Source organism: Rhinopithecus roxellana, chromosome 19 (assembly GCF_007565055.1).
Source record: "Rhinopithecus roxellana isolate Shanxi Qingling chromosome 19, ASM756505v1, whole genome shotgun sequence".
In the NCBI taxonomy this organism is placed as follows: domain Eukaryota; kingdom Metazoa; phylum Chordata; class Mammalia; order Primates; family Cercopithecidae; genus Rhinopithecus; species Rhinopithecus roxellana.
Window position 1 is genome coordinate 47,930,918 of NC_044567.1, and position 13,123 is coordinate 47,944,040.

Sequence of the window (13,123 nt, forward strand, 5' to 3'; positions counted from 1 at the left end):
CACATTTAGTAACTGCTCAAAATACTAAACTTTTTTACCAACCACATGATGTCTAGTTTTTCATGCTGATTTTATTTGAAAATGTATCTTTTACTTTAAAATGAATATATTATGAAAAATGAAAACTATGAAAATTACTAAATCTTAAGCCTAAAGTTATTTTATATGGTGCACCTGGTACCACAATACAGTTTAAAAGCTATTTTTAAAATGACACAGTAATTTGAATAGGATGTTATATGGGATGCCTTTTTTAGTTTATCAGTTTCTGACAAGATCTTATGAGATGTGCTGGGTGAGGAAGACCCTTCACTCAATGTACCTTGCTATTCAGCTTTTTGTTACTTTAGGCTGATTAACACAAGCTGTATAATTTAGTAAGTATAAGGAAATCAAGTTGCATTGGTTGCTTTGGGCAAGTCAAAATTGCAAAGAGTTGGAGGAATCCATTATACTATCAGACTAAAAATTGATCATGTATAGGAACTAGATTAAATGAAGTAGGAGTTGAGGGAAAAGTGTAAACAACCATACTGTCCCAAAAAAGCATTTCTTCCCTCCCAGTTTTGGGATTCCTCCTTGAATGGATTTCAGTATTCAAAATGTGTATCATAAGTTGGTTTTACATTTTACTATCTGGCGAACAGGATTTGTAATCCACAGTTTGGGTTAAGGTAATGTAACTTGATGCTATTCAAAATATTCTGAGAATTCCAAGTGAAGAAATTAAAATGTTGACACTTGAATTAGCTTAGTTTTGAATAAGAAAAAATGTGGGAATGAGACGTGAGAGATGTGAGGCTATTAAATCTCTCTTATCTACAATTTGAATGTGTTATTCCTCTAGATTTTTTTATAAACATCTGGAGTATTATAAATTAGAAGCCTACATTTTAGGTCATTTCATGCATACTCTACATATGTAGTGAAAATTCATCCAGTCAGTTTTGTATTAACTGATAGACTTTAAAGATAATAGTGATTTTCATAATTGTCATTTTTTAATAATATATCAAGTCATTCATTTTAAAGTTAAAGATACACTTTCAAATAAAATAGGCATAAAAACTAGACATCAAAGCAAAACAGGTTAAATTGAAATAGAAAATACACGAAATAATTTTTAAAAAAATATTTCGCTAGGATCAGTTTGTCTTTGTTTATGGTAATTGTTAGTCTCCCATGTATCATGTCATCATTGCATATCAATTTAAGATTATAGATTTACTTAATAGTTTTATTTCATTTACTAATTTCATGTTGTAATTATCATTGTTTTCTGTAAACATATAAGTAATGGTTTCCTACATACACTTTTAATATTGTGTCGAACCACTAATCACTTTTAAAGCTTTGATAATAGCATTCTTACCTGGGAAAATATATGCCATTTATGCATGTGTTCCAGAAATTGTAAAACTTGAAACTTAAAAAAACAAAGGAAGAAGATCGGCTACAGATTAGCTCTCTGAAGACTTTAGTTTTCAAATTCACTGGCTTATCATTGAGAAAAGATAGTCTCGGCCGGGCGCGGTGGCTCAAGCCTGTAATCCCAGCACTTTGGGAGGCCGAGGCGGGCGGATCACAAGGTCAGGAGATCAAGACCATCCTGGCTAACACAATGAAATCCCGTCTCTACTAAAAAGTACAAAAAACTAGCCGGGCGAGGTGGCGGGCGCCTGTAGTCCCAGCTACTCGGGAGGCTGAGGCAGGAGAATGGCGTGAACCCGGGAGGCGGAGCTTGCACTGAGCTGAGATCCGGCCACTGCACCCCAGCTTGGGCGACAGAGCGAGACTCCGTCTCAAAAAAAAAAAAGTCTCACATGCACATGCTCATGAAGTGGGCAATTTGTCTCTTGCTCACTATTATGTTTTATAATATAATGTGTATGAGTTAGTGTTTGAATTAAAGACGTTGTTTGAAGACTTTGGAAATCATGGTGTGTGTTTGCATGGTCTTAGAAACTTCCTGACAAAAGGATAAAACTTAAAACTACAGTGATAAACACAGTATACAACTCATGTAATTTTGTGCTTTCTCTTCCTTATGGTCTTTGTTTTTCTCTAGTCGGCATTGGATTGGTGGCCTAAGATTGATGCTGTGTATTGTCACTCGGTTGAACTTCGAAATATGTTTGGTGAAACACTTCATAAAGCAGTGCAAGGTTGTGGAGCACACCCAGCAATACGAATGGCACAGGTAAGATAAATCATGAATTTTGAATCTCACCTCCTTTCTGTTGCATTTTTTAGTGTCTTTATCCCATTCCTGCTGCTTTGATTATTTTAGAGAATTGAAGGGGTCCTTCAGTTCTTCTAAATGTTGTGGTATGTTGTATGTAGAATATTGTTGAATACTAGATAATAATGTTTATTTTCCACTGTTTCCATGAGTTGAACTTGCTTTTCTTAGATAAATGTTCTCGCAAAACACTGAAAGTCTTAATGAATGTCACCTTTTTTTCTGTTTTTAAAGTTTCTTTCTCTTTAAAACTTTTGAGCAAAAATATTTTGATTAGCTTCTCACCTTTTGGGGATGAGTAAGGGAAGCTGACTCCTGGGTTAGAGTGAATGTTACTGCTAATGCACATTTTAACTCATTGAATAGTGACTATTACATATAGGAAATGAATAAAATTTAAGAGTTTTTGTATATAAAATAAAAATATTTTATATTTCAACAAATATGCTTTGAGCCTTTACAAATGATAGGTACTTTGATACTGACATTTGACTCTAAACTTAATAAAAAGCAGACTTAAAATTGGGTATTCTCACAGATTATTACTCTTAATATGGAATTTAAAAACTCCTATGGAATAAATTTAAAAAGATAATTATAAGATTGTGGAAGTCATTTTTTGGTGTTTATGTATAGCAAGAGTATTATACATGGCAACTCTTGACATTGATTGGTGGTGCTTTGTCTTCTGCTTCTTATTTTCTATTCTTATTGGCTGCTGTCGCTCACATGATCAGATGCCAACCAGTCACTGTTTTGCATGGCAGTGGGCTTCTGTGGCTGTAAGTATGACCCATTGTAACTACCTCAGAAAAGTCCTTGGTTTCTTTGACTTTTCTGTGTATAGTTACCATTATAGTCACATTTTGTCATTTCAACTGAAAATATAGCATGTCTTCACCTGTTGGTTTTATCTAGTAAATTAGTCATTTCACAATTAGGAGAAATTTAAACAGCTTCCTCCCTGGCATGCTTCTCTTTTTCTAAGATCCCTTAGTCAGTGAAATAATTTGGTTTTATACAGTTGTGGTTCACTCTTATCCAGTTGTCAGTAATTATTTCTGAGGATAGTTTATCTTAGATGTTCAAATACAGAAGTTTTTTTATGTCATATATTTTGGGATTATTGAGCCTAAAAAATATAGCCAAAAGATCATGACAGTCATGTTTCCTTAAGTAAACTTTAAAATGCAAGGTTACCTTTTAGTTGACTTTTTGTAATGCCAAGTACTTCTTTTTTTTTTTAAGTTGAAAAAATTTTCAATACAGGTATAAGTTAATTGGAGGTAAGCATAAATAATAGCTGCTTAAATGTTATTTAACAAGACACTTTTTAAAAATCTTTAAAAACTACTCGAAATAAGTTGTTTAAAAGTTATTTATTGACCTGTTTATTCCAGAGACCTTCTGGGAAATTAGAAGTTTATTTCACTTTTTTGTTTTAAGTTTACTACCTTTTCTGGTAGAAAATTAATGGCCCCCAATAATAGGGCTTGGTGGGAGGTTAATATTCACTTCCTATTTAACTTCAACATCCACTTTACCAGCTGCCCATAATTTTCTGTGAATAAGGACTAAAAATGAAACTAAATGATTATTTTGAACAGAGGTAAAATTTGATTGGTAGTCTGAATATGTTCTCTACACTTAGAAGTTATTTTACTTCTTAGCCCTAGTTGTAAGCGATTCTCAGAGCTACATATTATTTTACTGAAAAACCATAACTAGAGAGGATTTCCTCTTTTGGCCCAAGGACCCCTGTAATAAGAATTTAGTTTTTATTTCTAATTGTTTTCTGAAAATATCAACATACATTTAATTTTCAAAATCATTCTTAAGCTGTTTATGTTTTTGAAATGTTATATGTATGTATATTTGTACATAATGACTAAAGGACAGCTTTTAGGCTGATATATCCAGGAGAGAAAATAAATAGCAAATTTAATATGAAACAATTTTTAGAATAAGAAAATTTTAGGTTTTGAATGGCTGTTAGAGTAAAATCTCACCCTTCATAAACTTGGTGAGTTAACAGTCACATAACTAGTATGGAAGTATTGACCTTCTATTTGCCAGGCAAATGTGCTAATGCCAGGGAAGCATGACAAACTAAACATACACAGTACTTCCCCTCACCGAGATTCCAAGCAAAAGGCTTGTAGCTTTTGCTTGAAAATGCCTAATGAAGAACTCACACCGGGTACAGTGGCTAACGTCTGTTAATCCCAGCACTTTGGGAGGCCAAGGTGGGCAGATCATCTGAGGTCAGGAGTTCGAGACCAGCCTGGCCAACATGGCAAAACCCCATCTCTACTAAAAATACAAAAATTAACCAGGCTTGGTGGTGCATGCCTGTAATTCCAGCTACTCAGGAGGCTGAGACAGAAGAATCGCTTGAACCCGGGAGGCGGAGGTTACAGTGAGCTGAGATGGCGCCATTGTACTCCAGCGTGGGCAACAAGAGTGAGAATCTGTCTCAAAAAAAAAAACCAAAAAAACTCACTACAGGTGGCATGGAGTCTGGCAACACAAGCAAATATATATAATAAATGGTTTACAGATAATACCTAACGTCAGAGTTTCTTACTGTTGGCACTATTAACATTTTGGACTGGATAACTCTATTATAGGGAGCTATACTGTGCATTGTGGGATATTCAGCAGCATCTCTGGCCTCTACCCACTAGCTGCCAATATTTCCTTTACCCCCCAGCCCTCCCCATTATGAAAACCAGACATGTCTCCAAACATTTCCAGATGCCCCCTGGGGGACAAAATGACCCCCAGTTGAAACCACTGTATTACAGAGTATGTTCAGTGGGTTGTCCCTCATTTGTATTGCCTCAAATGATTTGAGACTCTGATAAACCTGAGCCATTAGCTTGCTTCAGAAGTAGCAATCAAGGAGTTCTATTGCAAAACAGTGAAAGTAAAATAATACCTGCTTCAAGGTTTTACTAACACTTTGTATTTTGGAGAGACAAATTACTTGTTGGAAGGAGCTAATTATTTGAAAATTTTCTCTTCGACCAAGATAGAATCCTGTCTCTGTCACTTCCAGCCATCATTGATCCTCTTTCTTTTGGAACTCTGGAATACTTCTGATTCTTCCACAAGGTGTCCCTGCAGATATTTGAATAAGATTATTCTGTACTCCTAGAATTATTTTTATTTTTATATAGTTTCGGCGTTTTATTCGTTTAGCTCTCTCTTTTTTTTTTTTTTCTTCTTGAGACAGAGTCCCACTCTGAATCCCACTCTGTCACCCAGGCCAGAGTGCAGTGATGTGATCTTGGCTCACTCCAACCTCTACCTCCCAGGTTCAAGTGATCTCCTGCCTTAGCCTCCCGACTCGCTGGGGTTACAGGCACCCACCATCATGCCGGCTAATTTTGTGTTTTTAGTAGACTATTTAGCACCATTTTGGGCAGGCTGCTCTTGAACTCTGACCTCAAGTGATCCACCTGCCTCTGTCTCCCAAAGTGCTGGGATTATAGGCATGAGCCACTGTGCCTGGCCTCTTTTAGCTGTCTTTGAAAGTGTATGTGTGTTTGTTGGGTCTGTTTTTATAGCTAAGGAAACTGAAGCTTAAATAAAGTTATATTAATAACAAATGCATGGTTAATGAATAGTCAACCAGAGTTAGTTCTGAGGTTTTTTGACATTCAGTTCAGCGTCTTTTATCAGGTTCTTTAGTTGTTCTTCTTCATTAGCAAGTTAGCTTGATGAAAGCATTAGCTTTGTCTGGCTTATTCAACACTGAATCCCTAACTTTTGAACAACATCTGATACATATTGGGCATTTAGTACATGTTTGCAGAATGAATGAAGGAATGAATTTCTTACTTGATCTGGTTTCAAAATCCTCCTCCAGGCCGTGCGCAGTGACTCAACGCCTATAATACCAGCACTTAGGGAGGCCGGGGCAGGCAGATCACTTGAGACCAGGAGTTTCAGACCAGCCTGGCCAACATGGTGAAACCTTGTCTCTACTAAAAATACAAAAAAATTAGCCAGGCGTGGGGGGAGGCGCCTGTGGTTATAGCTACTCAGGAGGCTGAGGCAGGAGAATCGCTTGAACCCGGGAGGTGGAGTTTGCGGTGAGCCAAGATTGTGTCACCACTCCAGCCTGGGCAACAGAGTGAGACTGTCTCAAAAAAGCAAAAACCAGAAACCAAAAACCCTCCTATATCTGATTTGCTTCTCTTCTGGAAAGACCCACCTGACAAAAATTTTTAAAATTAAAATGCCATATTAAGATCTGATGTTAGTGATACAGATGTAATACTATGATGTAATAATTGATAAAAGCTATTAAACTGTTGTGTTTGTATACCCTGTTTCTATTAATACAACCTAAGATAGTATTATTATTTTATATTGACATTTTAGTTATTTAAACTCTTTGGCCATTTTTATATGAATGTTGAGCCATAACTTCTCTTCCTTTGTACTTTTGTAGTTTTTTTTTTTTTTTTTTTTTTTTTTGAGACGGAGTCTCGCTCTGTCGCCCAGGCTGGAGTGCAGTGGCCGGATCTCAGCTCACTGCAAGCTCCGCCTCCCGGGTTCACGCCATTCTCCTGCCTCAGCCTCCCAAGTAAGCTGGGACTACAGGCGCCCGCCACCTCGCCAGGCTAGTTTTTTGTATTTTTTAGTAGAGACGGGGTTTCACCATGTTAGCCAGGATGGTCTCGATCTCCTGACCTCGTGATCCGCCCGTCTCGGCCTCCCAAAGTGCTGGGATTACAGGCTTGAGCCACCACGCCCGGCCTGTAGTATTTTTTAATATTTGAAATGTTTGTCTTAGCACTAATTTTACTATTTGAAAACTAACATGTCCTGCTTTCATAAAATTCAAAACTGCCCATAACAGATGTATGAATTTTCACAAATATTTGTTATTTCTCAACATTTTTTATCTTAAATGGCATGCTGGCTTACCAGGTCTTTCTTACATGCCTGTTATTCAGTCACATGGTCTAAATTAACAAGTGGTTTGGGCCTTTAATAGATACCTAAAGACTCTGGTTCATGAATTTCTTCCCAGACATGATTGCCTCATCTTTGGCCAGATCACATGTACCAGCTTGTATTCCTAATAATACCTGCAATATAGAAGATCAACTAATGAATGAATGAATTTTTTTCTTACATTTCTAATTAAGAAACATATTGCTTCTTTAGCATTTTGTTCCTGACGTTCTGTAACCCACTAAAATTAAAAGGTATTTGAGATGAATTATATTTATTGGAATTTCTGAAGTCATACATTTCATATTAGGCAGCCATGTTGGAACAGAATTTACATGTTGATACTTGGGATTAAGAGGTGACATAATTAAACTAATATAGTCCTACATCACTTAATGACAGGGACATGTCTTGAGAAATGAGTGCATCTTTAGTGATTCAGTCATTGTGCAAACATCATAAAGTCTACTTACATGAACCTGGATGGTTATATAGCCTGCTACATTCGTAGGATATATGGTCTAGCCTATTGCTCCTAGGCTACGAACCTAGGCTAAACAGCATGTTATTGTACTGAATACTGTAGGCAGTTGTAGTACAATGGTAAGTATTTGTTTATTCAAACAGAAAAGGTGCAGTAATAACACAGCATAAAAGAAAAAAATGTATAGGACACTTAACACAAATGGAGTTTGCAGGACTGGAAGTTGCTGTGGGTGACTCACTGAGTGAGTGTTGAGTGAATGTGAAGCCTAGGACATTACTGTACGCTACTGTAGACCTAAAATTTTTTAAAATTTATTTTACTTTTAATACTTTTGCATTTTTCTCATACTCAGGATCTATACTGTAGACTTTATAATCACTGTACACTTAAGCTATATCAAATTTATAAAAAATTTTTTATTTGATAATTAACTTTACCATAGCTTTTAAAACGTAAACTTTTAATTTTTTAAATTTTGACTCTTGTAATAACACTTAGCTTAAAACACATGGTACAGCTAGCTGTATAAAATATTTTTCTTTATATCCTGTAAGTTTTTCTATTTGAAAATGTTCTGTTTTAATTTTTGTTTTGAAAACTGTTTTAAGATTTGAGACAGAAACATACTCATTAGCCTAGGCCTACATGGGGTCAAGATCATCAGTGTTACTGTCTTCCACCTCCACATCTGCTCCCATTGGAAGGTTTTTAGGAAATAACATGTGGAGCTGTCATCTGTTGTGGTAACAATGCCTTCTTCTGGAATACCTCCTGAAGGACCTTCTGAGGCTGTGTTTCATAGTTAACTTTTTATCTTTAAGTAGGAGTATAACAATACAAAGTATACTATAGTATGCTGGGCCTGGTGGCACATGCCTGTAGTCCCAGCACTTTGGGAGGCCAAGGTGAGTGGATCACCTGAGGTCAGGAGTCGAGACCAGCCTGGCCAACATGGCAAATCCCCTTCTCTACTAAAAATACAAAAAAATCAGCTGGGCGTGGTGGTGTGCACCTGTAGTCCCAGCTACTCTGGAGGCTGAGGCAGGAGAATTGCCTGAACCCGGGAGGCAGAGGTTGCAGTGAGCCGAGATTGCGCCACTGAACTCCAGCCTGGGCAACAAAGTGAGACTTCGTCTCAAATAAAGTATATTATAATAAATATATAAACCGGTAACAGTTATTTATTCTCATCAAGTATAGTATACTACACATAATTGTATGTGCTGTCCTTTTTTTATATGACTAGAAGTGAAGGTTTGTTTACACCAACATCACTACAAACAAGTAATGCATTGTGCTTGGACATCATGATGGCTATATCACTAAGTGACAGGAATTTTTTAGTTGTGTTACATATTGTCTATCATTGACTGAAATGTTATGTGGCCTATGACTGTAGTTTTTTTGGAAATGATTCTTAACTAAGGAAAAATTCTGATACCTGCTCATTGTTCTCTGATCTTGTGTTCCTGTGTAATGGCTGCATCAGGGAAGAGCTGCTTGATAGTTACACTTAGTTACATCAAAGTAAATAAATTTGTTTGATCAAAGTTTCAGCTTGATCTAAGGTGAAACACCTCAACTTAAAGTGAGGGAAAAATACAGTTGAAAGAGAGCAAACAGTAAAACCAGAATTTATTAAATCATTTAGTAAAACATTTGCTTTGGGGTCAGGGGGCAGTTATAAAAGCAAACTATTTATAAGTTTTGCTATCTGTCTTCTGTAGTGACATTCTTGAGTATAAATGTATGCATTAAATAGCTAGTCTTCCCCCCTGAGGACTAAAACCCTTCGGTGTTCTTGGGTGTAATAACAAATGCATATTTCACTTAAACATTGAGGATAGTTCGTTTGTGTTGTAGATATGCATGTCTGCTTCTTAACTTTGAAAGACAACCTGTTTACTTGGACATTTGTATTATGGGTCCACAGTTGGTACATAGTCTATTATTTCTATGTTACATATATGTTTACATAAAGGCATTCATGTCAAAAGCAGATAGTTTTGTGTTATTTCAAGAAAAAAGGAAGGAAATGTTTTATAATAGGTGATACTAGCTCTAGAATATAATTGTTGGATTTTTGGTTGAAAAACATCTATAATTATTTTAGTGCATCATATGTCTCTATAATTGAAACATATTTTCTGTAAGTTTACCTTTCTCAGAGTTCTTTCTGTTTCGTGAATGTTCTTTAGGCAGAATGCATGCATTCTGTAACTTGAAAGAGGTGGAGTACCATCAAAGGGAAAAGCAAATTTTACAATTAAACTAGTAAATATAGAGTAAATTGCCTACATAACATATTTCATTAATTCTAAGAAGCACTTATTTTTACTCTTCTCTAAAATTGGGAGTGTATCTTATTTAAAATGTTGTCCTGTAATTGACAGCAGTTTTTCAGTCCTTTTGGGACATCAAATAATGATGCATCTTACAATTGATAATGTTGTAGAGTCTATGAAATACTTGTATATATGTGTGGGGAATGTTTGTTAAATGAATTACCCAGTAGTTATATTTGTGAGGACTTTAGACCAAATATTTTTTCCCTTATGTTTTTAGATTTTGGAAAATAGTTTTTCACATAGGTGTTTTACAACCTGATATTAAGCTTTTAGTATTGTAATATATTTTCATTGTTTTATTAGATTGATTTAAAAAATAACATAAATGGTGCAAAAACAGTTTTCATTGTTTTGTTAAGCTTAATGATACTGATCTTATGTTTACTATTGAGTGTTTCTACTTATACCACACATTTGGTAGTATAAAAAATAGCTTTTTTCAAAGTTTTTAAATAATTTATTTTAAAAGGTTGGATAGCTATTATCCTGAGTCTTAGGTCTGATACCATGTTTTTGTTTTGTTTTTAGACTCTTACATTTAAAGAAAAAGTAACAAGCCTTAAATTTAAAGAAAAACCTACAGACCTGGAGACAAGAAGCTATAAGTATCTTCTTTTGTCCATGGTGAAACTAATTCATGCAGATCCAAAGCTCTTGCTTTGTGTAAGTATTTTTTTATGAAATGTCTCAAAATGATCACACTAAGTTAATTTGGTTTACCTGAAATGCCAAGACCTTGAGGATAATTTTTAGCTCAAGAGCACTTACTGATCCTTTCTGATCATACGTGAAAACTAAGACATCGCTAAGAAAATTAATGTATAATGAATGCTAACATAATTAGATCAGATTCTTAAGTGCCCTTACCATTTCTTAACATTTCTCTTTCTTCTTAATTTCCCTATCATTATACTAACGTACTTTGATGAGATCTCTCTTCTCATCCTATTACTAGGTTATATATTATTCAGGTATAATCCTGGTATGGGGGATAGAAGTGACCATCAGTCACAGTGCTGTCTACATCTACACCATTGGTTTAAAAAATCTCCAGTTGCTGTTGCCAGTTTAGCTTTTCTATCGCCCTTTCCTCCTGTTATCAGCTTTCTGTTATTGGCTCTGCCTACAAATACTGTATTGGAAAGAGAATGAGGTGAAAATGGGTGTGGTTAGTACTTGAATTATTGTTATTATTATTATTATTTTGAGACAGGGTCTCGCTCTGCTTGCCAGGCTAGAGTGCAGTGGCACAGTCATGGCTCACTGCAACTTCAAACTCCTGGCCTCAAGCCATCCTCCAGCCTCAGTCTCCCCAAGTGCTGTGATTACAGGCATGAGCCACCGTACCTGGCTAGTAATCAGTTATTGTCATAACTACTCTTATTGCCTCAGATGGTATTAAATTTCTGAGAATTGGCCGGGCGCGGTGGCTCAAGCCTGTAATCCCAGCACTTTGGGAGGCCGAGACGGGCGGATCACGAGGTCAGAAGATCGAGACCATCCTGGCTAACACGGTGAAACCCCGTCTTTACTAAAAACTACAAAAAACTAGCCGGGCGGCGTGGCGGCGCCTGTAATCCTAGCTACCGGGGAGGCTGAGACAGGAGAATGGCTTAAACCCGGGAGGCGGAGCTTGCAGTGAGCTGAGATCCGGCCACAGCACTCCAGCCTGGGCGACAGAGCGAGACTCCGTCTCAAAAAAAAAAAAAATAAATAAATAAATAAATAAATAAATTTCTGAGAACATCACTCTGGTACACAGAGTAATTAGGAACAATGCAAAATAATAAAAATTAGTCATGGTGAAGTGATTAACAGCATGGACGCTGGAGACTACTTACTAGCTATATGATTTGGGTGACTATTTAATCTTTCTATGCCTTAGTTTTCTCATCTGATATATTGGGATCATAATAGTTCCTATCTCAGAGATACTGTTAAGAAAATTGAAATAGTACATAGAATGCTTTTAGGAACAATGCCTGGTACATAGTAAGCACTAAATAAATGTTAGCTATTATTGCTATTAATAAGATACAATTTAACACTAATATTATTAATGCGCCAAATGTAATAGTTCTGTATTGTGACTTTCATAGGATGACATGTTGAACCTTTGTTGAGCTTCTTGAGTCCCTGGAGAACAGCATCAAGCGAAGTTTCTTATCGCTTTGCTCAGTAACAGGCTTTTAAAAAAGTGTTAAGGTGCTTTTGATTTCGGTGGCATGTTTTTCAAATTACTGTAATACAGGGAGTTTATAACTACATACCTATGGTTCCAAGAGTTCTATGAAACTTCATGAATTTTTTAAAAATGTGTATTTATAAGTAATGTTTCTTGGAGAGTGGAGAGGAGAGAAGAAAGAAGGAAAAAACATTCCCAAAGGCTCAGTGACCCTAAAAGAAGGCCTATGATACTTTGACCCTGAAAAATCCATTCAAATTTGAAAGTCTGATTAGAATAAACAGATCTTTGGCATGAAAAAATTCCTTAAAACCTGTCAGTGAAACTCTATAAAAATAATGAAATTACCTTTCTCTTCATTCCTCTATTATGTGTCACAAGCTGTTTGTGGCATTATTTCATCATGAAGGTCACATAATACTAGCACCACTCTGTTTACATGGCAATAATTCACTTTCAAAGCAGGCACCAAACTCACCAATGCCTTTTCTACTTGCTGTTTTCCAAGGATCTTTTAAAATGGAAATTATTTGCTTTGCTGCCATCTAGTGGTTAATACGTTTTCTCAAAGTAACGATGAGTACATTAAAATAGAAGATTCATTGTAAACATTTGACCGTTTTATCTTTTACATAAAAATTCTGAGTCTTAGTAATTTAGGAAGAGTGCAGGAATAATTATTAAATGGTCTCAATCATGGTATTTTTAAAGTAATATGATTTTGTCTTATTTTAGTACTCTCAATTTCTCAAGCCTCCTGATTACTCAGCTTGCATCGTTTCTTAGATCCCCCTGATCATTTCTCCACACTGAAGTTACGGCAATCTCTTTAAGAAGCAAATCTTATTATGCCCCCAATCAGCTCGAAACCTTTTAGTTGAAATTGCTTT

At 35.9% G+C, this 13,123-nt stretch overlaps 1 protein-coding gene across 2 annotated transcripts in view; it reads left to right on the forward strand.

The window, feature by feature from the left end:
- Positions 1–13,123, forward strand: part of NF1 (neurofibromin 1) — a 295,792-nt gene that overhangs the window by 118,699 nt on the left and 163,970 nt on the right. For both annotated transcript variants that reach the window (XM_030923838.1, XM_030923837.1), the window contains exons 12-13: positions 2,069–2,200; positions 10,577–10,711. In XM_030923838.1, the coding sequence (XP_030779698.1) occupies positions 2,069–2,200; positions 10,577–10,711 (267 nt within the window). The remainder of the gene's footprint in view (positions 1–2,068; positions 2,201–10,576; positions 10,712–13,123) is intronic.